General features: G+C 50.4%; 1 protein-coding gene across 7 annotated transcripts in view; it reads left to right on the plus strand.

Annotated features, from left to right (window-relative positions):
• LOC140078023 (collagen alpha-1(V) chain-like) overlaps positions 1–14,911 on the plus strand; it is a 347,730-nt gene extending 332,819 nt beyond the window's left edge. For 6 of the 7 annotated variants that reach the window (XM_072125797.1, XM_072125796.1, XM_072125798.1 and 3 more), the window contains 2 exons: positions 1,662–1,895; positions 3,575–5,862. In XM_072125797.1, the coding sequence (XP_071981898.1) occupies positions 1,662–1,895; positions 3,575–3,721 (381 nt within the window). In that variant the 3' untranslated portion in view covers positions 3,722–5,862. Of the gene's footprint in view, positions 1–1,661; positions 1,896–3,574; positions 5,863–6,015 lie in introns of those variants that run through there. The other variant, XR_011849878.1, reaches the window with a different exon arrangement.
• Positions 14,912–23,970: the final 9,059 nt, after the last annotated feature.

The following is a 23,970-nucleotide window of genomic DNA, read 5'->3' on the forward strand; positions in this document are numbered from 1 at the left end:
TCGCAATCCCCGCTGTGTGTTGTCCGACGAGGATTCGGGTCTGCCGCGATTCACTAAGATCATGCATCCAATATCCTGCATGTGTCGCTTCCCCCGCTGAGATCCGCCGGAGTTCACCTTCTTCTTCCTGGTACATGCAAGTGCTTGATCTTGCGACACAATTTTGTTTTTAAATTCTGCATTTTTTTCGAATCAGTCGGGTTGTCCGACGGCTATGCCCCCCCGATTTCTGCCGCCTGCAAGACGGCGCCGATGCACCAGAATCCGATCGCGTGCGCCATAAACCTGGGGCAAAACGGACAAAACGGTAAAATGTCGGTAAACCTGACAGAATCGCGGACCCTTAGTAAATGTGCCCCATTATGTCCCTAATGAAGACCCCAACATCAAGCCCCCAGATGTGGGAAGAGCCAGTACCTGGGGTTGTGTCCACCTTAAAGACACTTGGTTTCCTCTGGGAGTGCATGGTGCCGACGCAGCTTCCAGGCCCAGGAACATCCGCTGCACCCCCTCTTCTGGGCACCTATGACCTCTCCATGACTACAGCATCAGGATGGACCTATCAACCAGTGGTAAAAAATTCCAGGTCAAATCTACATATAATGTGGAGAATCTTCCTGCAGCCGATCTTAAAGGGATCCTGACGGCAGCTATGACTATATAGACTGCAGCCAGTTCTTTGTAGTGTCTCTGGAGAGGTGTGTACCTAGCACTGGCTCTAATCTGTATGGTCACCTGCTGACAGGTTCCCTTTACCTTGTATGTTATGCTCCATTCACATCCAGAGCTGTAGTCCATGAGCAGTGAGCAGCACTCCAGGCTGTGTGGATTGCAGTTCTGGCTGTGTGCAGTGTAGGAGCTCTGACCTGTCCATCACATATTACACAGCAGTTCTCCGTCATGCACAGAGCAATGCGGCGGTGGTCCTGGATGTGTAGTCATGGAGTCGCCCCCCATATCATAGGTGCTCAATGCAGCTCGGCCGCTCTGTAGTAGACAGGTTAGCGGCTGTCGCTGACACCGGCTCCATGTTGTGGTAACTTCACCGCGTCTCTCTGGCCACCGCTGTGTTTTGTGCTGCTGATGTCTCCCCCTGAGAACTTTCTGCATAGAAACCGCTACCAGCGCGCATGTAACGGGGCAGCGGCGCATGGCTTACACCACCTGGGGTCCGCTGGGCCTGCATGCTGCCACTCCAGTCCTCTTACTCCTCAGGCGGAAGGACCTGGCACAACGGTTTGTACGGTAACTCTCATGATGATGCAGGACCTGCAGGCTCTAAGGTAAATCATTGGAAACCAATCAGAGCTCAGCTTTCATTTTATTAAGATGTGGGAAAATGAAAGCTGAGCTCTGATTGGTCTTCATGGGCAACTAGAACAATTTTATTTCAGACTTCTGATAAATCTCCCCAATGGTGTCTGAGAGGTCAGACAGGGGGCTACATGGGGTAGGACCCCCTCACTGCCCCGTGTAAAACCTGTCACCTAAGACCCGTACATGACCTGGCCCCGTGATGGCTACACCCGGCCTAAAGGACCTCCTCTATGGGAAGCGGCAGGATGGGTGCTGTTTTGTAAAATCCCATTGATGTGTTGCCCAGCGGTTGCCGTTAGGTGGTGGTCAGTATTTACCCTGGAGATGTGTCTGATTCTTCTTAGTTGTCCTATGTGGATGCTGAAGGGAACCCGGTCGGTGTGGTGCAGATGACCTTCCTGAAGCTCCTCAGCGCCTCCGCTAGACAGAACATCACCTACAGCTGCCACCAGTCCGTGGCCTGGCACGATGCCACCACCAACAGCCACGACAAGGCCATCCGCTTCCTGGGGTCCAATGACGAGGAGATGTCCCATGACAACAACCCCTACATCCAGGCCCTCATGGACGGATGCGCAGTAAGTCCGCATTGCTCCGCAGGCTGCGGTACACGAGACGAGGATTAGATGTGACACACACAAAACCTGCTCATCAATAGGAGAGGCCGAGACGGCTCGACCCGTTATCTGATTAATATGGATCCTGATTGTGAGGTGGAAGAGACAAGAGATCCACCACCAGTCACTTCCAGTAACATCACAGCTAATGGGATAATAGAGGAGAGACCCCGTCCTATCGATTGCTGGGGCTTTGTTACAATAGCGACTGTTCAGGAATATTCTGTGTTATGCATCCAGTAAAATGCAGCGGAAAATTCAATCACATCATCTTATAATAAATCAACAAGCCAACAACATCACAAGCCAGTCATCCCACAAGACTCCAAATCCTACAAGACTAGGACTAGGAGCCATATTGCTTATCATCCCGATTACCGGGAAAGGAGGGGAGAGGGAGGAACTGCTCATCCCAAATGTACAAGAAAGGGAGGAAGTGTTGCCCCAAATGTACTAGGGAAGGTGGAACTGCGCCCCCCCCCTCCCCCAATGTACTAGAGAGGGAGAAACTGCTCCCCCAAATGTACTAGGGAAGGTGGAACTGCGCCCCCCCTCCCCCAATGTACTAGAGAGGGTGGAACTGCGCCCCCCTCCCCCAATGTACGAGAGAGGGAGAAACTGTCCCCCCCCCCAAATGTACTAGAGAAGGAGAAACTGTTCCCCCCCCACCCAAATGTACTAGAGAGGGAGAAACTGCTCCCCCAAATGTACTAGGGAAGGTGGAACTGTGCCCCCCCCTCCCCCAATGTACTAGAGAGGGAGAAACTGCCCCCCCCCCCCAAATGTACTAGGGAAGGTAGAACTGCGCCCCCCTCCCCCAATGTACTAGAGAGGGAGAAACTGCTCCCCCCCCCCCCCAATTCACTAGAGAGGGAGGAACTGTTCCCCCCACCCCCAATTCACTAGAGAGGGAGAAACTGCTTCCCCCCCCCCCCCCCAATGTACTAGAGAGGGAGAAACTGCTCCCCCCAAATGTACTAGAGAGGTAGGAACTGCTCCCCCCCCCAAATGTACTAGAGAGGGAGAAACTGCTTCATCCCCCCCCCCCCAAATGTACTAGAGAGGGAGAAACTGCTCCCCCCCCAAATGTACTAGAGAGGGAGAAACTGCTCCCCCCCCCCCACAAATGTACTAGAGAGGGAGAAACTGCTCCCCCCCAAATGTGCTAGAGAGGGAGAAACTGCTCCCCCCCCCCAAATGTACTAGAGAGGGAGAAACTGCTCCCCCAAATGTACTAGAGAGGGAGAAACTGCTCCCCCCAAATCTACAATAGAGGGAGGAACTGTCCCGCCCCCCCCCCCCCCCCCATGCACTGGAGAGGGAGGAACTTCTCCCCCCAAATGTACTAGAGAGGGAGAAACTGCTCCCCCCAAACTTGTGGAAGAGGAAAGGCTACGCAGAGGAGGAGGGGTAAGGTTGGATGCTGCGCACAGGAGGAGGGGGGAGGCTGGGCAGAGGAGGAGAGGGTGGTGAGCAGATCTCCCATTTGCAGATACATTCCATCCCTACCCCTCCTGCACTGACCTGCCAACCCTCCAAAACCTAATCTAATGTGAATGGGGGCTGGATGTGTTTGGTAAAGTAATCTCCTCCATATACCAGAGTGACTTCTGACTTGCTCTTTTTCTCCCCCTCTTCAGTCTAAGAAAGGCTACCAGAAGACCATCCTGGAGCTGAACACCCCCAAAGTGGAGCAAGCCCCCATAGTGGACCTAATGTTCAATGACTTTGGAGACCCAGCACAAAAATTTGGCTTTGAAGTGGGACCAGTGTGTTTCCTAGGCTAAAAAAAACTGCGAAAAATAAGAATAAAAACATTTTTAAAAAAGATAAATATACGTAAATACACTTTTTTTTTTGAGAAAAAAAGGCCAATAGCATAACAGAAGCCGAGTCTCCAAATGTGCAACCTTGAAACCTCATGGTCACAGCCGCCTGTTACTTGTCTCACGTGCACGTTCTCCAGCTGGGACAGGGAAGGCCCGAGCCCCCTCAATCCGCCCGGACCACCAACGTATTAGACACAGAAGAAAACCACTCGCTACCCCACAGCCTTGGGATCACATGACCTAAACAGCATCATGTGACCGATGGGTCTCACAGCCGACGCTACACGTGACGGAGATGCTTGAATATACTATTCCAGTCTGGACCGGAACGGGCGACCCTCCTTCTGATGAAGCCATCGTCACTGGGCATGAGGTGCCCGCTTGTCCCTTCGTATTAAAGGTGCTTATATTTTTGTATGTAATTATTTGTATTGTATATTATTGTTATTTTGTTTTGTTTTGTTTTTTTTTTAAGATAAAAAACAAGTTGCCTTTACCCTCAGCTTTAACCCCTGCATGTGACCTGCTGCAAATTCGGGTTTCTACAAGGTGCATTTTTTATAAACACAGATTTCAGTTGACATCGTGTGGTACGCCCTGTGTTTCTTATCTCCATCCTTTTTCTATAAATGCAGTTTAGGGTCAATGTTAGAGGCCAAAAAATAGTTGTAGGAGATTTGCACTTTATGCAAATGTTGTTTCTGAGTTGTTGAATAACTCCCAGCACCCGAGGGGCTTGTTCATATGGGACTGTGTGCTCAGCCTATTTAACGGACTGAACGTTGCCCCCATTGCGGGACCCCAATAATGTTTGTTATTAGGAAGCTACGAAATCAACCAAACTTCATCCCAACAAAGAAACCCTAAAACAAAGACCCCAGGGCCTATTTACATGGTCAGAGAGTTAAAATATGTCATGGCCTGAATGTTACCCCCTCTGCCGTACCCCAAGAATCTAAGTTATTAGGGTGCTATGAGATTCTCTGCACCCCAAAACAAAGACCCCAGGGCATATTTACATGGTCAGAGAGTTAAAATATGTCATGGCCTGAATGTTACCCCCTCTGCCGTACCCCAAGAATCTAAGTTATTAGGGTGCTATGAGATTCTCTGCACCCCAAAACAAAGACCCCAGGGCGTATTTACATGGTCAGAGAGTTAAAATATGTCATGGCCTGAACGTTACCCCCTCTGCCGTACCCCAAGAATCTAAGTTATTAGGGTGCTATGAGATTCTCTGCACCCCAAAACAAAGACCCCAGGGCATATTTACATGGTCAGAGAGTTAAAATATGTCATGGCCTGAACGTTACCCCCTCTGCCGTACCCCAAGAATCTAAGTTATTAGGATGCTACGAGATTCTCTGCATCCCAGAGAAGCAACTAAACTTCATCCCAACAAATAAACCCCAAAACAAAGACCCCAGGGCATATTTACATTGTCAGAGAGATTAAATCTTTCATGGCCTGAACGTTACCCCCACTGCCGTACCCCAAGGATCTTAGTTATTTTGATCCTGTGCATCCCAGAAGAGCAACCACATCCCAAAAGATAGACCCTGGGGTGTATTTGCATAGTCGGGATCCCAAGGATCATGTCCATCTATGTAACTGCAGGTCCCTGCTCACCTGAGGAGCATCGGCGCCATGTGTATTCTCATCCTCGTAGCATCAGTCATGACTAAGACCCTGGGAGTCCTTCTCCTGCCCGACTCTCACTGTACAGAATGTTATATTTTTGTAATTGATAAGAACACAAACTGTAGAGCGACTCCCATGAGAGGTGACAGCTCGGGGGTCTCCGCTATGTACAGTATTATTCCTCCGTGTCGCCTCGTCACGGAGGGAGGGAGGGTGATAGGTGCTATGTTGTTCAGTTTTTTTCCCTGTGGTGCTATATTTTTTTGTTTTTCTTTTTAAACCCACTGACTGCGCCCCCTGGCAAAAAGTGGGTGCCCTCTGCCACTATCTCCACTAATGCTACCAGATATAATGCATGGATCTTTTCTTGTATTCATTCAACATGTAGATATGACTTAAAATTTTTATTAAAGAAAAAAAAAAACTGAAAGCTGAATGGCGTCGTGGAAGCTCCGCACGCGGCCTCCACTGTGTATGTGACGAGCCCAGATTTTTATTCACGTGCTGATTATGGTGCTAACTTATCTTGTGTGTTTTTTAAAGGACATTTTTTTGTATTTTCTCATGTGCCGGTGATTGTGCTCACCCCACTGGTTCTTAATGGTTCCCAGTCCGGAGAGCATTTCCATGTCCAGTAGCATCGGCTCCTCTCTAATAAAGGCAAAGGGACAACAAGTGTCTGCATCTGTTCCACATCCATGTCATAAGCCACATGCACCCCCGGACCACTGGCTGCCACATTACATCCATGTAACAAGCCACATGCACCCCCGGACACCCACATTACATCTATGTAATAAGCCGCATGCACCCCCGGACCCCCGGCGGCCACATTACATCTATGTAATAAGCCACCTGCACCCCTGGCGGCCACATAACATCCATGTAACAAGCCACATGCACCACCGAACCACCGGCTGCCACATTACATCCATGTAACAAGCCACATGCACCCCCGGACACCCACATTACATCTATGTAATAAGGCACATGCACCCCCGGACCTCCGGCGGCCACATTACATCTATGTAATAAGCCACCTGCACCCCTGGCGGCCACATAACATCCATGTAACAAGCCACATGCACCCCTGAACCACCGGCTGCCGCATTACATCCATGTAACAAGCCACATGCACCCCTGGACTCCCACCGGCCACATTACATCTATGTAACAAGCCACATGCATCCCCGGACTCCCACATTACATCTATGTAATAAGCCACATGCACCCCCGGACCCCCGGCAGCCACATTACATCCATGTAACAAGCCACATGAACCCCCGAACCACCGGCTGCCACATTACATCCATGTAACAAGCCATGTTAGGGTAGGATTCAAGACATCCTCTTTTAGTGTGCGTTGGCTGCGTGTTTCTAATCAATAAGCATGCGTGCACATCGTAAGAAATTAATTCAGACACATTTGCTGATTTAAATCTCACTCATGCGATCATGGCCATGGCACATCTGCACTGCTAGAACTTTATTTGGTTTCACAAAACTATATAGAAATTATGGAAGAAGCAGAAGGGGCGGAGAATTCCCAGCTCGTGTCGTCTCTTGATTGGAGAACTTCCTTGCTGTTGCTTATTGACGTCAGGATTGAGGTCTTGTTGACATTCTTTAGCCTTAATTGTTTTCATTATGATCACGATGCCGGCGCCATCTTATAATGAAGTCTCTGTTACAATGATTTTAGGAATATAGAACAAGTAGAAATGACAGGATTTGATCTATCAGCAGGTTTACCTTAACAGTCCCCCCTAAATCCTGGAATTTCTCTCGGCTACTCTTAGTCTAGAAGGACCTATAGATCTGCCCTTATGTGCTTCGTTCTCCTCTTCACCAGTTGGATGACAGCAGACCCCTGTTGGGTGTGCCCCCATTTAGTGGACTTTCACATATGGGAATCAAATCTCTACTCTACCTCTCCCTACTCCAGGGGCTGCTTGATATGTTTCAGGGGTGGTTGATCTTTGAGGGATCTCTTCATTATGCAAATTTAGGTAACTTGAGTAAGGGGGTCTTTGGCTTGTCTAACTACTGATACCCATGATACTTGGTGGACTTGATGAGGGGGGCCACATAACACGCAATAAGTGACAAGAGCAAAATCACAATCCCCAATATCATCCGCACTTAAAGGAAACCCTTCCAATCCCCCAACTACAAAGTGAAGGATATAGCGTCCACTTCCGAGTTTCTCTTGGGTTCCCTGGACAGTCCTTCAATCTTTTCAAGAGCATGGGTAATCGATCCATAGGGGGCGATGTCATCCGGGATGTACATGCAACAAGTCACTCCCATCATCTTACAGACTCCTCCCTTCTCAGCAAGGGTCATGTCCAAAATCATGCGGTTCTCGGAAAGCATCTCGGATATAATTCACAAATCTCTGTTGATTACAATAAAAACAGTTAACCCAACAAACCTCTTTGCTCATAGCTATCTGGGGAATAATGATCTGTCATGGGGAATACCTGTCCATATCTGATTGTGGGCCTTGTACTCATCTGGGACCCCCCTTGGTGCTCCCACCGTATCTGTATAAACGTTGTCATCTAGGTGCTTCTCTCAGACCTCCAGAATCCTTTGGGATTCTCTACCTTTTCTTATGTGTCTGATCAACCTTATCCCTGGGGATCACGAGGAAGGAATGCACAAGTCTTATCACCGTACACTCACCTTCCCAGCCTCTAGGCCTAACCTAACTCTCCTATCCCCCCAAATCCTGTACACATCAGACACTGCTATACAGGGTTACCTGTGCTGTCAGTGTTATAGAAGGTCATTGTCTTGTTGCACCAACCGTAGGTAAAGTCTCCTACCCTGGGGGCATCCTGGTCACCCCTATAGATACAGTGATAGTCATGGTTGGGGTGTCCCTGAGCATACAGTCAGTCAGAAGAGACCAGCTAGCAAAAAGTAAGTTTGCAATAAAAAGCGTGGAAGCGTGCTGACTTCCCTCTAGCTTCAGACGTGGCACTGGTCAGCAGGACTTGGAAAGGACCGTCGTAGCAAGGCTCCAGACTCTCTCCCTGGTGTCTCTTTACCACCACGTAGTCTCCAGGCTTCAGGTTATGCGTCCTGAGGTCTCTGTCTGCATCTGAAAAAGGAATCAGAAACACTTTTGCCGACCTTTTCCAAGGCCTGGCTCAACTGTGTGGCATGTTCCACCGGGTTTCCTGCCATCAGCTATAGGGTCTGTGGGAAGTAGGGGCCTAGTCTGGGTGCACAGCCAAAAAGTACTTCAAAGGGGGACAATCCCATATTTCTGTTGGGTGTGGTCCTAACTGAATGGTGGGCAGCAGGAAAGCACTCGCACCATGGTTTCCCTGTTTCTTCCATGGCCTCCCGGATCTCTAACTTAAGAGTGCTGTTTAAAGTATCTCAAACGCACCACCAACTTGGGAAGGGTATGGGGTGTGCAGGGCCTGTTCTACACCCAGGAGGGACAAGGTTTCAGGTCTTTACCTGTCCAGTGAAGTGGGTTCTGCGACCGGACTCTATGGTCTCTGGAAGTCCAAACCTGCAGAAAAATCTCACTCACCACCTTCTTTACCTCAGCTCTGGCAGTAGCCTTGGTCATGGGAGAAGCTTCTGGCCACCCTGGAAAGAGATCAATGCACACAGGCACGTACTCCTATGTACCACTTTTTGATAGCTGGATAAAATCCATCTGCAGTCTCTGGAAGGGATACAGCAGCTTAGGTGTCACCTTCTGTGGGGTCTTTTCCACCTTACCCGGGCTGTGGTGGGCACAGACTATACAGGCTTTCACTAGTCTAGTGACAGGGGTAGTAATACCCGGGGCAAACCACTGGTAGTTTATGAGCACTAGCATGGCCATTTTGGATATGTGTGTGTGTCCGTGGGCTACTTGACTTACTGTCGGGTGCAGGGCTCCGGCCAGGCACACCCTCTCTCCCAGCATCCAGGTCCCATCGGCATCTGGGCTCCAGCTTTCCTCCACACTCCCTTCACTTCTGATGACACTCGGGCCACCAGGGACTGGAACACCTGTGGATCAAACTTTTAGCTCAGAACTCACCGCTGAGACTTCAGGACAGTCTCCGGGCTCCATCTGTACAGCTGCCTTCGCCATCCCGTCGGCCACATACTTGCCCTTGGCTTGTGGAGTTACCAAATTGTGTGTGCTTTTACTTTTATTATCCCCACCTCTTGTGAAAGTAAGAGAGCATCCATGAGCTCTTTAACCAGCGTGCCATGCTTAAAGGGGTTCCCTGCAGAGGTGAGGAAATCTCTAGCCTTCCATATGGGTTCATAGTCGTGTTTAGACCCCAGAACTATACCTTGAGTATAGATGTTCGCCCCTTTTACCTTACACCAGCTGTAGCGCTTCCCTGAGTGCCGTCACTTCACCTCCTGCGCTGACCTGTGTGGAGGGAGTGGTTCTGCTTGTACTACCTCATGTGCACCACTGACCACTGTATATCCAGTGTAGAACCGTCTGTCTTCTCCTGCAGACCTGGAGCCATCTATGAGAAAAAACTCAACATCTGCGTTACTCACCCTTCTCTCCCCCCTCTCTGAATCCTGGAAGACTGGCGATAGAATGAAGGATTCAGAGCTGTGCACCTTATCAGTGTGTCCCGGGGCATCAGGAGTGCACACTGGAGTCTGAGCTGTCTGGCCTTTGCTCAGATGCTTGGGCTGTACTTGGGTGAGGACAATGTGCAAGGTATGTGAGGTTGGCACGGTAACTGAGTGATCTAGGGTCTAGGATCAGCTCACTGGCCTTGCTGAGCAGATTGCTGGCTGCAGCTACTAACAAATGAGGGGCTCCCCTCACGACTGAGTCTAACCGGGCCTAATAATGGGCCATTGGGGAGGCCACCACGTTCCTGGGCCAAGAAACCTGTGGCTTATATACTCAGTGCAAAATAAAATAAATGGTTCAGTGGCATGTGCCTAGGGCCGGGGCAGACAGGATTTGCCAGCTTAAGGCTATGGAATGCATCAATTGCCTCCTGACTAAGGGCAAATGGGGAAGAGGCAATGCAGTCAGAAAGGGGCAACATCGGGCTGGAGGCAGCAGACCTTATCCCAGGCCTGCAGGAGCTGGCCAGTCCTAGAATCATGTGAAGAGGCTTAGGGCCTCAGGGCAGGGGCATATTCTGGACTGCCAGCTTTCTTTCCTCTGTCAGGTGTCTGCCTGTGGCTGAGAAGCAGTGGCCTAGGAAGACCACCTTCTCCTGGCAATACCGGAGTTTGTCTCTGGAAACCTTGTAACCCTTCTGGAACAGAAAACACATAAGGTCAATAAATGCATCCTGGCAAACAAAAACAGTAGGTCCTCCACATACTGAAAAGGAGAACATCCAGTAAGGGGCTAGTCTGCCAGTCTACTCCCTGTAGGGCCGTGGGGTATTGGCTGGGTGAGTTTTACCCCCCTTGTGGGAATCTACATCAGGTTTACTGGAATACTACACTGGTAAAGGAAAATAGGTCCTGGCAATCTTCATGTAGGGGCACAGAGAGTAAAACATTTGCCAAATCAATAACAGTGAATAATATGTCACTCTCAGGGACTGCTGCCAGTTTGGGCTAGGGACCACTGGGCTTAAGTACACTCATTGGCAGCTTGGAGGTCATAGACCATCCTACATGTATCCAGCTGTTCTTTCTGGGTCTTTTCCTTGACCGGGAATGGGCTAAAATCATCATCGGACTAGCAGAGGAGAGTCACACATCAGTTTTACAATGAAAGGCACTAACTCTGTTTGGGGGGGCCGTTCAGAAGGGGGACTGTTCTCGCTGACATCCCTGTCCATTACCACCACCCCTTGTCCTGCCCTGTTGGGGGCGTCTCCGCCACTCACTATAGTAATGTCTCTTCCCCACAGTCGAAAACACGCCCACTTGGGTCGGTCGGTTGAGACTATTGGAAATGTTGTCAGTGTCACTTTGCCGTGGTCTGTGAAACTGGTCTCTGTTTCCCTCTGGCTTTCAGTCACAATCTTATCAATCCCTGTATACGCAAATCTGGTAGAGATGTCTCCAGTCCGTTAACACCTTTGGTAACAACCCACTACACTACACTGTCAGGTCATTCCCCATGTGTCCCAAAGCTGCAAACCGTTCCCATGGGAATCTTCCATTACCGTGTGCGTCTCCGCTTTATCTCATCCAGACATATAGGATTCTCTTAACTATCTATAAACTTCTAGCCAGACTCTAACATCTCAACAAAATCCAGGTACACTTATGTTGTTTTTTTTTTGTTTTTTTTGTTTTTTTTAGTCATAAAAGGAATAAAAGTCAGTCATAGGCTCTGTAATACAGTTGGGGGGCTTGTTCTTGCTTAGTCTGTTCATGGGGTACACAGGAGGACATCACATCATACTGTATTCTTGTTCCACAACCAAATAAACTCCTTCAAGTCTTTTTTAGATTGTCAGGGAGAAGTCTAAATGCAGCGATCTGCCCCCTTCTGTAAACAACTTCAGCTTACTGTAGCGTCAAGGTCAGAACAGAACACAAAGTGATAACACAGCTCAGACAGAGCCCTAGATTTTTGGAGAACTTCAGCGTCAAGGCCATGTACATGTCTTCACAAAACAAAACGCAGCTCCAACAGCCCCCACCCTTCTGTTAACCCCTTAAACGCCAGAAAGCAGGTACCAGAGACATTGCAACACTTTTTATAGTAATTTTTCTCTAATTGTCGGGATCAATAAATTTTAATAATAATCAAACAACCTCTCACACTCCAAGACCCCTAGCAGACGCCCGAAGCATTGTCAGCTATTATCAACAGCTTTTATGGCTGCCAACAGCAATCAACTTTCAGGGACTTGAAGGGAATATAAAATGGCCGCCACTGAGAAATAAACTGTTTTTTAAGATGGCCGCCACTGAAGAATGGTAGGGCGTGTCATCTTCTCTAACCACCAGATACAGGGGTGGAGTCTGGATTACAGGGGCCATTTTTCACTCCAAGGAAAATATAATAAAATCTCTTTTTCTCAAATTCTTTCCACATCAAAAACTTTGAAATGTCCCTTATCGCCTGTCTCTTTCTTAAACGGCACTCTGAAGGATCCCTGTCACTCTGTCCTGGTCCGTCAGTCAAAGTTAGAGGTTCTCAGAGTCTGTTTGCATGTTTACAAGTTGTACAATCATCAGATCCTCTAACACATCCCAAAACTCTCAAACCTTCATTATTACTTTTTATTTCACCGCAAACCTGTTCCATTAAATCAAATTGCAGTCCAACTTAATTCATCCTACTTGACTCAACAACCTTCTCTCTACTTACATCAAGCCAATCTTCTGTCTACCTCATTTTTCCCTTCTTTGCACTGAACTATCGCTAGCGCACCAGTGGTTCCCTCTGGGAGGACGTCCTTTCTATTCCGAAACCGCAGCATAATTTGTCTGAGACCCTTACCGTGCAGCTGCTCACGGCTTAAGGGTTGACCTTCAAGCTCCCCGATCACCAGTTATAGAGACTTAACTCACTGCGTGTCGGTTAGAGGTTTATCAGAAGGTCTGACCTTCAAGCTCCCCGATCACCAGTTATAGAGACTTAGCTCACTGCGTGTCGGTTAGAGGTTTATCAGAAGGTCCCCGCTTAACGATCTCCCTTTTTCTCCTAATTCCTGTCAAATCCCCAGACACCCGTTCTTTACCCGTTCTCCTATTCTGGCGGCCTATGTTTGGCGGGCAAACATCCGTCCTTTTTCTCCTTATTCTGGCGGCCTATGTCTGTGTGCAGACATCCGTCCTTTTTCTCCTAATTCTAACGGCCATATGTCTGATCTTCACTGCGGCTTCGCTATACTCCTCTCTATATGAACTTCGAACGTCCCCCCCCTCCCTTTCTGTTCTGGCTCAGCAAAGCGCATACACACAGCAGCCAAGGCACTTCTCATACAGAACTATATAACAATTCAGACCCCGATGCAGGACACCAGGTGGCTATACATATTTACCCTCCAATCCCAGCTGTCTACAGCCACAGGTATCACCACTCCCCGAGTCACAGGCAAGTCACAGGTTAACATATGTTATCTGAAACTTACCGTGATCGTGGGCTGATCAGACCCAGTCGGGAAGTGGTGACCCCGAGGCTGCAAACGGTGCTGGAACGAGGGGGCGTCCTGGTCATCCTGATCGCGAAATCCCAGCGGTGCCTCCAATGTTAGGGTAGGATTCAAGACATCCTCTTTTAGTGTGCGTTGGCTGCGTGTTTCTAATCAATAAGCATGCGTGCACATCGTAAGAAATTAATTCAGACACATTTGCTGATTTAAATCTCACTCATGCGATCATGGCCATGGCACATCTGCACTGCTAGAACTTTATTTGGTTTCACAAAACTATATAGAAATTATGGAAGAAGCAGAAGGGGCGGAGAATTCCCAGCTCGTGTCGTCTCTTGATTGGAGAACTTCCTTGCTGTTGCTTATTGACGTCAGGATTGAGGTCTTGTTGACATTCTTTAGCCTTAATTGTTTTCATTATGATCACGATGCCGGCGCCATCTTATAATGAAGTCTCTGTTACAATGATTTTAGGAATATAGAACAAGTAGAAATGACAGGATTTGATCTATCAGCAGGTTTACCTTAACAGCCACATGAACCCCCGAACCACCGGCTGCCACATTACATCCATGTAACAAGCCACATGCACCCCTGGACACCCACCGGCCACATTACATCTATGTAATAAGCCACATGCACCCCCGGACCCCCGGCAGCCACATTGCATCTATGTAATAAGCCACCTGCACCCCTGGCAGCCACATTACATCCATGTAACAAGCCACATGCACCCCCGGACACCCACCGGCCACATTACATCCATGTGATCTTTAACAAACATGGAGAAACATTGATTTTATGGAATTGCCCTGCTACAATTTTCAGAATTTGATGCAACAAAGTATTGAAGATGGAAGAGGTCGCCCACAACCGTATCAAACATTGTAACAAATAATAGTAACCACCAGCGCGTACAATCCACCAATATCCATCCTGGGAGGGGAGGAGAACAAGTTTACATGGAATTTTATTTCTATGGTTCGATCTTTTTCCAAGTCTGTAATGAACAAAATAAAAACCTCAGATTATTATTTTTAAGAACATTTCTGGTTTGGGGTTTTTAATGATCTCAAGTCGAGAACATTCCCTCTGCTATAGACTGCAGGAGCGATCGCCTCCACCGGACCCTCGCCGTTCCCGTCCAGGGGATAATTAGAATAAAAAGTTAAAAGTTGTAGAAAATTTTGTGTGGCGAGTGCTCGGCCGATTCTGTCCAGGTCATGTGATAAACCAAACCCAATTCCTTCCGTTATCTCCCAATCAGTCCGATTCCTTTAAGGCTCCCAAATTTATTAAGTTCAAATTTTCCCACCTGGAGATTTTTATATTTTAAACCTGTGTAAAAAAAAAAAATAAATAAAAAAATGAAGAAATAAAATGTATTAGAATTGTTTCTGTTTTTAATAAATCAAGTTTACTGTTCGTACCTGAATACTTGATGTCAATGTTTTATTTTTTTTCTCTTAAAGTGTAATAAAGATTTTTTTTTTTTTTTGTGCTTTGCTCCATGTGAGGATTCAGTCTCAGCCGCGGCCAGAATAAGAAATGAATACAGAAAAATGGGTTTAAAAAATATAGTAATTTTACTCTTTTTAGCCAAGAATAGCAGACGCCTCACGAAGGATCAACATCCGGATTATACCCCCGGATTAGACATTAGACTGCAGCGACACAGAGATACAATATTGTCTCTTCGGCCACTGTGATGTGCGGGCAGCCCTGACCTCCGCTGTGATGCCCTGACCTCTGTGGCAATGCACAGGAGCCCTGACCTCCACTGTGATGTGTGGGAAGCCCTGACCTCCGTGGTTATGTGCGGGAAGCCCTGACCTCCACGGTGTTGCCCTGACCTCTGTGGCAATGCACAGGAGCCCTGACCTCCACGGTGATGCCCTGACCTCTATGGCAATGCACAGGAGCCCTGACCTTCACGGTGATGCCCTGACCTCTATGGCAATGCACAGGAGCCCTGACCTCCACGGTGACGTGTGGGAAGCCCTGACCTCCGCGGTGACGCGCCAAGAGCCCTGACCTCCGCGGTGATGTGCGGGAGCATCCACCTCATCACCCAAGCCCTCGGTGCTCCATGGAATATGTATAGATAAATATGACATTGGGAGGTTCTGCAGCCTCTGGGGCCTATGATGAGCGATTCCCAATACAAACCCCTCACTCGAGAAATCTGCTCACAAATATCAATGATTAGAAGACGAGACAGAAGAGGAGGACAGGAATAAGACTGCAGCAAAACAGACAAGGGCTGTGCAGTCCTATGTAACATACTGGATGTCACCTGCAGTCCTATGTAACGCCCCAGATAACAGTACGACTTTGGATGGGAGAGGAAGAGTTGACCCGCAGTGGGGGCTCACACAGGGCAGGAGGTGGCAGAACCTTATCCAAGACTTGTCCAATTAATAAACTACGAGTCCTGCCGGGTGCCAAATCTACTGCAAAATCTGCAAACTGTAACCCCTTCCCTGCCTGACTACATGATAACCTCTGCGTGCAGAGACATGGCCGCTATAGTGGCTGTAGCATAGAGGTCACCTTGTCCGGGGCTGCCAGGCTCTAGCCCGCGCACATTGGGGCAGATTTACTTACCCGGTCCATTCGCGATCCAGCGGCGCGTTCTCTGCGCTGGATTCGGGTCCGGCCGGGATTTATTAAGGCAGTTCCTCCGACGTCCACCAGGAAGTTCCCTGGAACGCACTGGAATACACTGAGCCGGGCTGAGTGATGGTAAGTGCAAGCTCCGCAACAGATTTTTTTAAAAAAATGCGGCGGTTTTTCCGAATCCGTCGGGTTTTCGTTCGCCCACGCCCCTGATTTCCATCACGTGCATGCCAGCGCCGATGCGCCACAATCCGATCGCGTGCGCCAAAATCCCGGGGAAATCGGCGCAAATCGGAAATATTCGGGTAACACGTCGGGAAAATGCAAATCGGGCCCTTAGTAAATGACCCCCATTGTGTAGGATACATTTCAATATGAAAGATTGTTTGTAGAAAAGTTGAACAGGATATTAAAGTTTTTTTAAAGCAGCCCCTTATGTTTTCCTAATAGTGGACGACCCCTTTAAGCTCCCATCATCCTTTCTCCCTGCGAGATGCTTTTACATCTTTTGCAGGTAACGAGGCCTCACATCAGTATTCTGAGGACGTCACCTGCTCCCCAAATTATTTTCAGCCTGGATGATTGTAGTAATTAAAGAAGATCCCCGGACCTGGCGGGCGGAGGGCGGCCATAACTCTCTGCTGACACGTTCTGGCCTATTAAAAGTGTAAAGAAGGGAAGGGCTCGGCGAGTAATGAAGGTTCTGGGTGATTTATGGGGAGGGGGTCGCACCCCAGAATAATCAGGAAATGCAAATGGTGACATTTCCACCAAAGCTGCGGCTCTGATTGTGGGGAACCCCGACCAGGCGCAGCACTTCCAGGCTCCTGTCCAGATCCACATAATGCAGTAATTGTAGGATTTCTAGAGACGCTTATCATAGGACTCATTATCCTGATTAGATTTATACAGCAAAATCACAAAGAGAGAAACCACAGACGACATGAGGACAAGAGAGGAACCAACAGGAATCAGGACAAATCCTACAGAAAACAAAGGAGCGCACAGAAGATCCCAAGACGAGACACAACAACAAGACAACTCCTACAGGAAGGAATCTTATAGTGCAGTAGAGTGCATCATCATTATCCCAGGGATAAGGGAGGGGTTATGTGAGGGCCCAGCCTGGCATTGAACTGTAAGTAAATCCCTTACCCCTACAGTGGACGAGAGAAAGAGGAGAGAGAGAGAGAACCTACAGAGGACAAGAGAGAGAACCTATAGAGGAGGGAAGAGAAAGAAACCTGCAGACCAGTGGTCCCCAGGGATAAGGGGGGGGGTTATGTGAGGGCCCAGCCTGGCATTGAACTGTAAGTAAATCCCTTACCCCTACAGTGGACAAGAGAAAGAGGAGAGAGAGAGAAACTACAGAGGACAAGAGAGAGAGAGAGAACCTACAGAGGACGAGAGAGAGAGAACCTACAGAGGACGAGAGAGAGAGAGAGAGAACCTACAGAGGACGAGAGAGAGAGAGAACCTACAGAGGACGAGAGAGAGAGAGAACCTACAGAGGACGAGAGAGAGAGAGAACCTACAGAGGACGAGAGAGAGAACCTACAGAGGACGAGAGAGAGAGAGAGAGAACCTACAGAGGACGAGAGAGAGAGAGAGAGAACCTACAGAGGACGAGAGAGAGAGAACCTACAGAGGACGAGAGAGAGAGAACCTACAGAGGACGAGAGAGAGAGAGAACCTACAGAGGACGAGAGAGAGAGAGAGAACCTACAGAGGACGAGAGAGAGAGAGAGAACCTACGGAGGACGAGCGAGAGAGAGAGAGAACCTACAGAGGACGAGCGAGAGAGAGAGAGAACCTACAGAGGACGAGCGAGAGAGAGAGAGAACCTACAGAGGACGAGAGAGAGAGAGAGAGAACCTACGGAGGACGAGAGAGAGAGAGAACCTACGGAGGACGAGAGAGAGAGAGAGAGAGAACCTACGGAGGACGAGAGAGAGAGAGAACCTACGGAGGACGAGAGAGAGAGAGAGAGAACCTACGGAGGACGACAGAGAGAGAGAGAACCTACGGAGGACGACAGAGAGAGAGAGAGAACCTACGGAGGACGAGAGAGAGAGAGAGAACCTACGGAGGACGAGAGAGAGAGAGAGAACCTACGGAGGACGAGAGAGAGAGAGAGAGAACCTACGGAGGACGAGAGAGAGAGAGAGAGAACCTACGGAGGACGAGAGAGAGAGAGAGAGAGAGAACCTACGGAGGACGAGAGAGAGAGAGAGAGAGAACCTACGGAGGACGAGAGAGAGAGAACCTACGGAGGACGAGAGAGAGAGAGAGAGAGAGAACCTACGGAGGACGAGAGAGAGAGAGAGAACCTACGGAGGACGAGAGAGAGAGAGAGAACCTACGGAGGACGAGAGAGAGAGAGAGAGAACCTACGGAGGACGAGAGAGAGAGAGAGAGAACCTACGGAGGACGAGAGAGAGAGAGAGAGAGAACCTACAGAGGACGAGAGAGAGAGAGCGAGAACCTACAGAGGACGAGAGAGAGAGAGCGAGAACCTACAGAGGACGAGAGAGAGAGAGAACCTACAGAGGACGAGAGAGAGAGAGAGAGAACCTACAGAGGACGAGAGAGAGAGAGAGAACCCTACAGGAGAACCTACAGAGGACGAGAGAGAGAGAGAGAACCCTACAGGAGAACCTACAGAGGACGAGAGAGAGAGAGAGAACCCTACAGGAGAACCTACAGAGGACGAGAGAGAGAGAGAGAACCCTACAGGAGAACCTACAGAGGACGAGAGAGAGAGAGAGAGCACCCTACAGGAGAACCTACAGAGGACGAGAGAGAGAGAGAGAACCCTACAGGAGAACCTACAGAGGACGAGAGAGAGAGAGAGAACCCTACAGGAGAACCTACAGAGGACGAGAGAGAGAGAGAGAGCACCCTACAGGAGAACCTACAGAGGACGAGAGAGAGAGAGAGAACCCTACAGGAGAACCTACAGAGGACGAGAGAGAGAGAGAGAACCCTACAGGAGAACCTACAGAGGACGAGAGAGAGAGAGAGAACCCTACAGGAGAACCTACAGAGGACGAGAGAGAGAGAGAGAGCACCCTACAGGAGAACCTACAGAGGACAGGAGAGAACTATACAAAGGATAAGAGAGAGAGAGAGACAGAGAGGGAAAAAAAAACCTGCAGAGGACAGGATAGTGGAGATAGAGAGAACCCTGCAGAGGACGATAATGTATGAGTAGACTATGACATTATTCCCATCTCCTTATGATGTTGCACACAGGGGGCGCTTTGTAGTGTGAGGCTCCATACACAGGCATGAACCACAACGGCATGAATCAGGTCCAGGAGATAAATGGCTCCAGAGCCATGAATGGGCTCAATAGAGTGGACCACCAATGACTGGACCTTGTATCTGGCACCGCCTGAGAGACGTGGTGTACAGTGTAATCTCAGGAAATCAGCGTCTTATTGCTGAGCTTCCGATTCTCGTGTGCGGGCACAAGACAATTACAGATCGTAGCGTGGAGGCAGCAGATGTAGAGGCTACCACAAGCAACAAAACATCCGCTGCAGAGGCAGAATCCGGACGTCAGGAGTAAAACATCACCGCACGACGGGCCAGAACCAGCAACTCCAGCCGGGAGGATACAGACTGGAGAATAAGGGAATAATCTCCTCCTTACTAGAGGAAACACAAGATGTGCACAAAGGTTATGCCTCAAAGTGACCCAGCATGGTCCTCTCTGTACCCACCAGCATGGGCCCCTCTGTACCCACCAGCATGGGCCCCTCTGTACCCACCAGCGTGGGCCCCTCTGTACCCAACAGCGTGGGCCCCTGTGTACCCTCTGTACCCACCAGCGTGGGCCCCTCTGTACCCACCAGCGTGGGCCCCTCTGTACCCACCAGCATGGGCCCCTCTGTACCCTCTGTACCCACCAGCATGGGCCCCTCTGTACCCACCAGAATGGTGCCCTCTGTACCCACCAGCGTGGGCCCCTCTGTACTCTCTGTACCAACCAGCATGCACAGAGGGCAAACCACTTCTACTGATAAACAGTCTTACCCGAAAATATGCTGAAAGCTCCACAAGTGCCGATACTGTATCTTCTGATCGGGGCTTGAGCACCCCCCCCCCAATCCCCATACAGATGTACAGATTTAGTACATTCTAAAGAAAATTTGAAGGATTATACCACTATACTAACTCCTAACACCTTTCTATCATAGCCAGCAGTGGTCAGGGGTCAGCATAGGCGCTCTGACTCCTCTGTGACTACACCCCCCATACACAGCAAGCTGCCATGTCCTGTGTGTCCTGACACCTTTCTATCATAGCCAGCACTGGTCAGGGGTCAGCATGGGTGCTCTGATCCCTCTGTGACTGCACTCCCCATACACAGCGAGCTGCCATGTCCTGTGTGTCCTGACACCTTTCTATCATAGCCAGCAGTAGTCAGGGGTCAGCATGGGCGCTCTGACCCCTCTGTGACTACACCCCCCATACACAGCGAGCTGCCATGTCCTGTGTGTCCTGACACCTTTCTATCATAGCCAGCAGTGGTCAGGGGTCAGCATGGGTGCTCTGAGCCCTCTGTGACTACACCCCCCATACACAGCGAGCTGCCATGTCCTGTGTGTCCTGACACCTTTCTATCATAGCCAGCAGTGGTCAGGGGTCAGCATGGGTGCTCTGACCCCTCTGTGACTACACCCCCCATACACAGTGAGCTGCCATGTCCTGTGTGTCCTGACACCTTACTATCATAGCCAGCAGTGGTAAGGGGTCAGCATGGGCGCTCTGACCCCTCTGTGACTACAACCCCCATACACAGCGAGCTCCCATGTCCTTTGTGTCCTGACACCTTTCTATCATAGCCAGCAGTGGTCAGGGGTCAGCATGGGCGCTCTGACCGCTCTGTGACTACACCCCCCATACACAGCGAGCTGCCATGTCCTGTGTGTCCTGACACCTTTCTATCATAGCCAGCAGTGGTCAGGGGTCAGCATGGGTGCTCTGACCCCTCTGTGACTACACCCCCCATACACAGCGAGCTGCCATGTCCTGTGTGTCCTGACACCTTTCTATCATAGCCAGCAGTGGTCAGGGGTCAGCATGGGTGCTCTGACCCCTCTGTGACTACACCCCCCCATACACAGTGAGCTGCCATGTCCTGTGTGTCCTGACACCTTACTATCATAGCCAGCAGTGGTAAGGGGTCAGCATGGGCGCTCTGACCCCTCTGTGACTACAACCCCCATACACAGCGAGCTCCCATGTCCTTTGTGTCCTGACACCTTTCTATCATAGCCAGCAGTGGTCAGGGGTCAGCATGGGCGCTCTGACCGCTCTGTGACTACACCCCCCCATACACAGCGAGCTGCCATGTCCTGTGTGTCCTGACACCTTTCTATCATAGCCAGCAGTGGTCAGGGGTCAGCATGGGTGCTCTGATCCCTCTGTGACTGCACTCCCCATACACAGCGAGCTTCCATGTCCTGTGTGTCCTGACACCTTTCTATCATAGCCAGCAGTAGTCAGGGGTCAGCATGGGCGCTCTGACCCCTCTGTGACTACACCCCCCATACACAGCGAGCTGCCATGTCCTGTGTGTCCTGACACCTTTCTATCATAGCCAGCAGTGGTCAGGGGTCAGCATGGGTGCTCTGAGCCCTCTGTGACTACACCCCCCATACACAGCGAGCTGCCATGTCCTGTGTGTCCTGACACCTTTCTATCATAGCCAGCAGTGGTCAGGGGTCAGCATGGGTGCTCTGACCCCTCTGTGACTACACCCCCCATACACAGTGAGCTGCCATGTCCTGTGTGTCCTGACACCTTACTATCATAGCCAGCAGTGGTAAGGGGTCAGCATGGGCGCTCTGACCCCTCTGTGACTACAACCCCCATACACAGCGAGCTCCCATGTCCTTTGTGTCCTGACACCTTTCTATCATAGCCAGCAGTGGTCAGGGGTCAGCATGGGCGCTCTGACCGCTCTGTGACTACACCCCCCATACACAGCGAGCTGCCATGTCCTGTGTGTCCTGACACCTTTCTATCATAGCCAGCAGTGGTCAGGGGTCAGCATGGGTGCTCTGACCCCTCTGTGACTACACCCCCCATACACAGCGAGCTGCCATGTCCTGTGTGTCCTGACACCTTTCTATCATAGCCAGCAGTGGTCATGGGTCAGCATGGGCGCCCTGACCTCTCTGTGACTACACCCTCCATACATAGCGAGCTCCCATGTCCTGTGTGTCCCGACACCTTTCTATCATAGCCAGCAGGGGTCAGCATGGGCGCTCTGACCCCTCTGTGACTACACCCCCCATGCACAGCGAGCTGCCATGTCCTGTGTGTCCTGACACCTTTCTATCATAGCCAGCAGTGGTCAGGGGTCAGTATGGGTGCTCTGACCCCTCTGTGACTACACCCCCTCATACACAGCGAGCTGCCATGTCCTGTGTGTCCTGACACCTTTCTATCATAGCCAGCAGGGGTCAGTATGGGCGCTCTGACCCCTCTGTGACTACACCCCCCATGCACAGCGAGCTGCCATGTCCTGTGTCCTGACACCTTTCTATCATAGCCAGCAGTAGTCAGGGGTCAGCATGGGCGCTCTGACCCCTCTGCGACTACACCCCCCATACACAGCGAGCTGCCATGTCCTGTGTGTCCTGACACCTTTCTATCATAGCCAGCAGTGGTCAGGGGTCAGCATGGGTGCTCTGACCTCTCTGTGACTACACCCCCCATACACAGGGAGCTGCCATGTCCTGTGTGTCCTGACACCTTTCTATCATAGCCAGCAGTGGTCAGGGGTCAGTATGGGTGCTCTGACCCCTCTGTGACTACACCCCCTCATACACAGCGAGCTGCCATGTCCTGTGTGTCCCGACACCTTTCTATCATAGCCAGCAGGGGTCAGCATGGGCACTCTGACCCCTCTGTGACTACACCCCCCATGCACAGCGAGCTGCCATGTCCTGTGTGTCCTGACACCTTTCTATCATAGCCAGCAGTGGTCAGGGGTCAGCATGGGTGCTCTGACCCCTCTGTGACTACACCCCCTCATACACAGCGAGCTGCCATGTCCTGTGTGTCCTGACACCTTTCTATCATAGCCAGCAGGGGTCAGTATGGGCGCTCTGACCTCTCTGTGACTACACCCCCCATACACAGCGAGCTGCCATGTCCTGTGTCCTGACACCTTTCTATCATAGCCAGCAGTAGTCAGGGGTCGGCATGGGCGCTCTGACCCCTCTGCGACTACACCCCCCATACACAGCGAGCTGCCATGTCCTGTGTGTCCTGACACCTTTCTATCATAGCCAGCAGTGGTCAGGGGTCAGCATGGGTGCTCTGACCTCTCTGTGACTACACCCCCCATACACAGGGAGCTGCCATGTCCTGTGTGTCCTGACACCTTTCTATCATAGCCAGCAGTGGTCAGGGGTCAGTATGGGTGCTCTGACCCCTCTGTGACTACACCCCCTCATACACAGCGAGCTGCCATGTCCTGTGTGTCCTGACACCTTTCTATCATAGCCAGCAGGGGTCAGTATGGGCGCTCTGACCTCTCTGTGACTACACCCCCCATACACAGCGAGCTGCCATGTCCTGTGTCCTGACACCTTTCTATCATAGCCAGCAGTGGTCAGGGGTCAGCATGGGCGCTCTGACCCCTTTGTGACTACACCTCCCATACACAGCGAGCTGCCATGTCCTGTGTCCTGACACCTTTCTATCATAGCCAGCAGTGGTCAGGGGTCAGCATGGGTGCTCTGAGCCCTCTGTGACTACACCCCCCATACACAGCGAGCTGCCATGTCCTGTGTGTCCTGACACCTTTCTATCATAGCCAGCAGTGGTCAGGGGTCAGCATGGGTGCTCTGA

This window comes from Engystomops pustulosus, chromosome 9 (genome assembly GCF_040894005.1).
Source record: "Engystomops pustulosus chromosome 9, aEngPut4.maternal, whole genome shotgun sequence".
In the NCBI taxonomy this organism is placed as follows: Eukaryota; Metazoa; Chordata; class Amphibia; order Anura; family Leptodactylidae; genus Engystomops; species Engystomops pustulosus.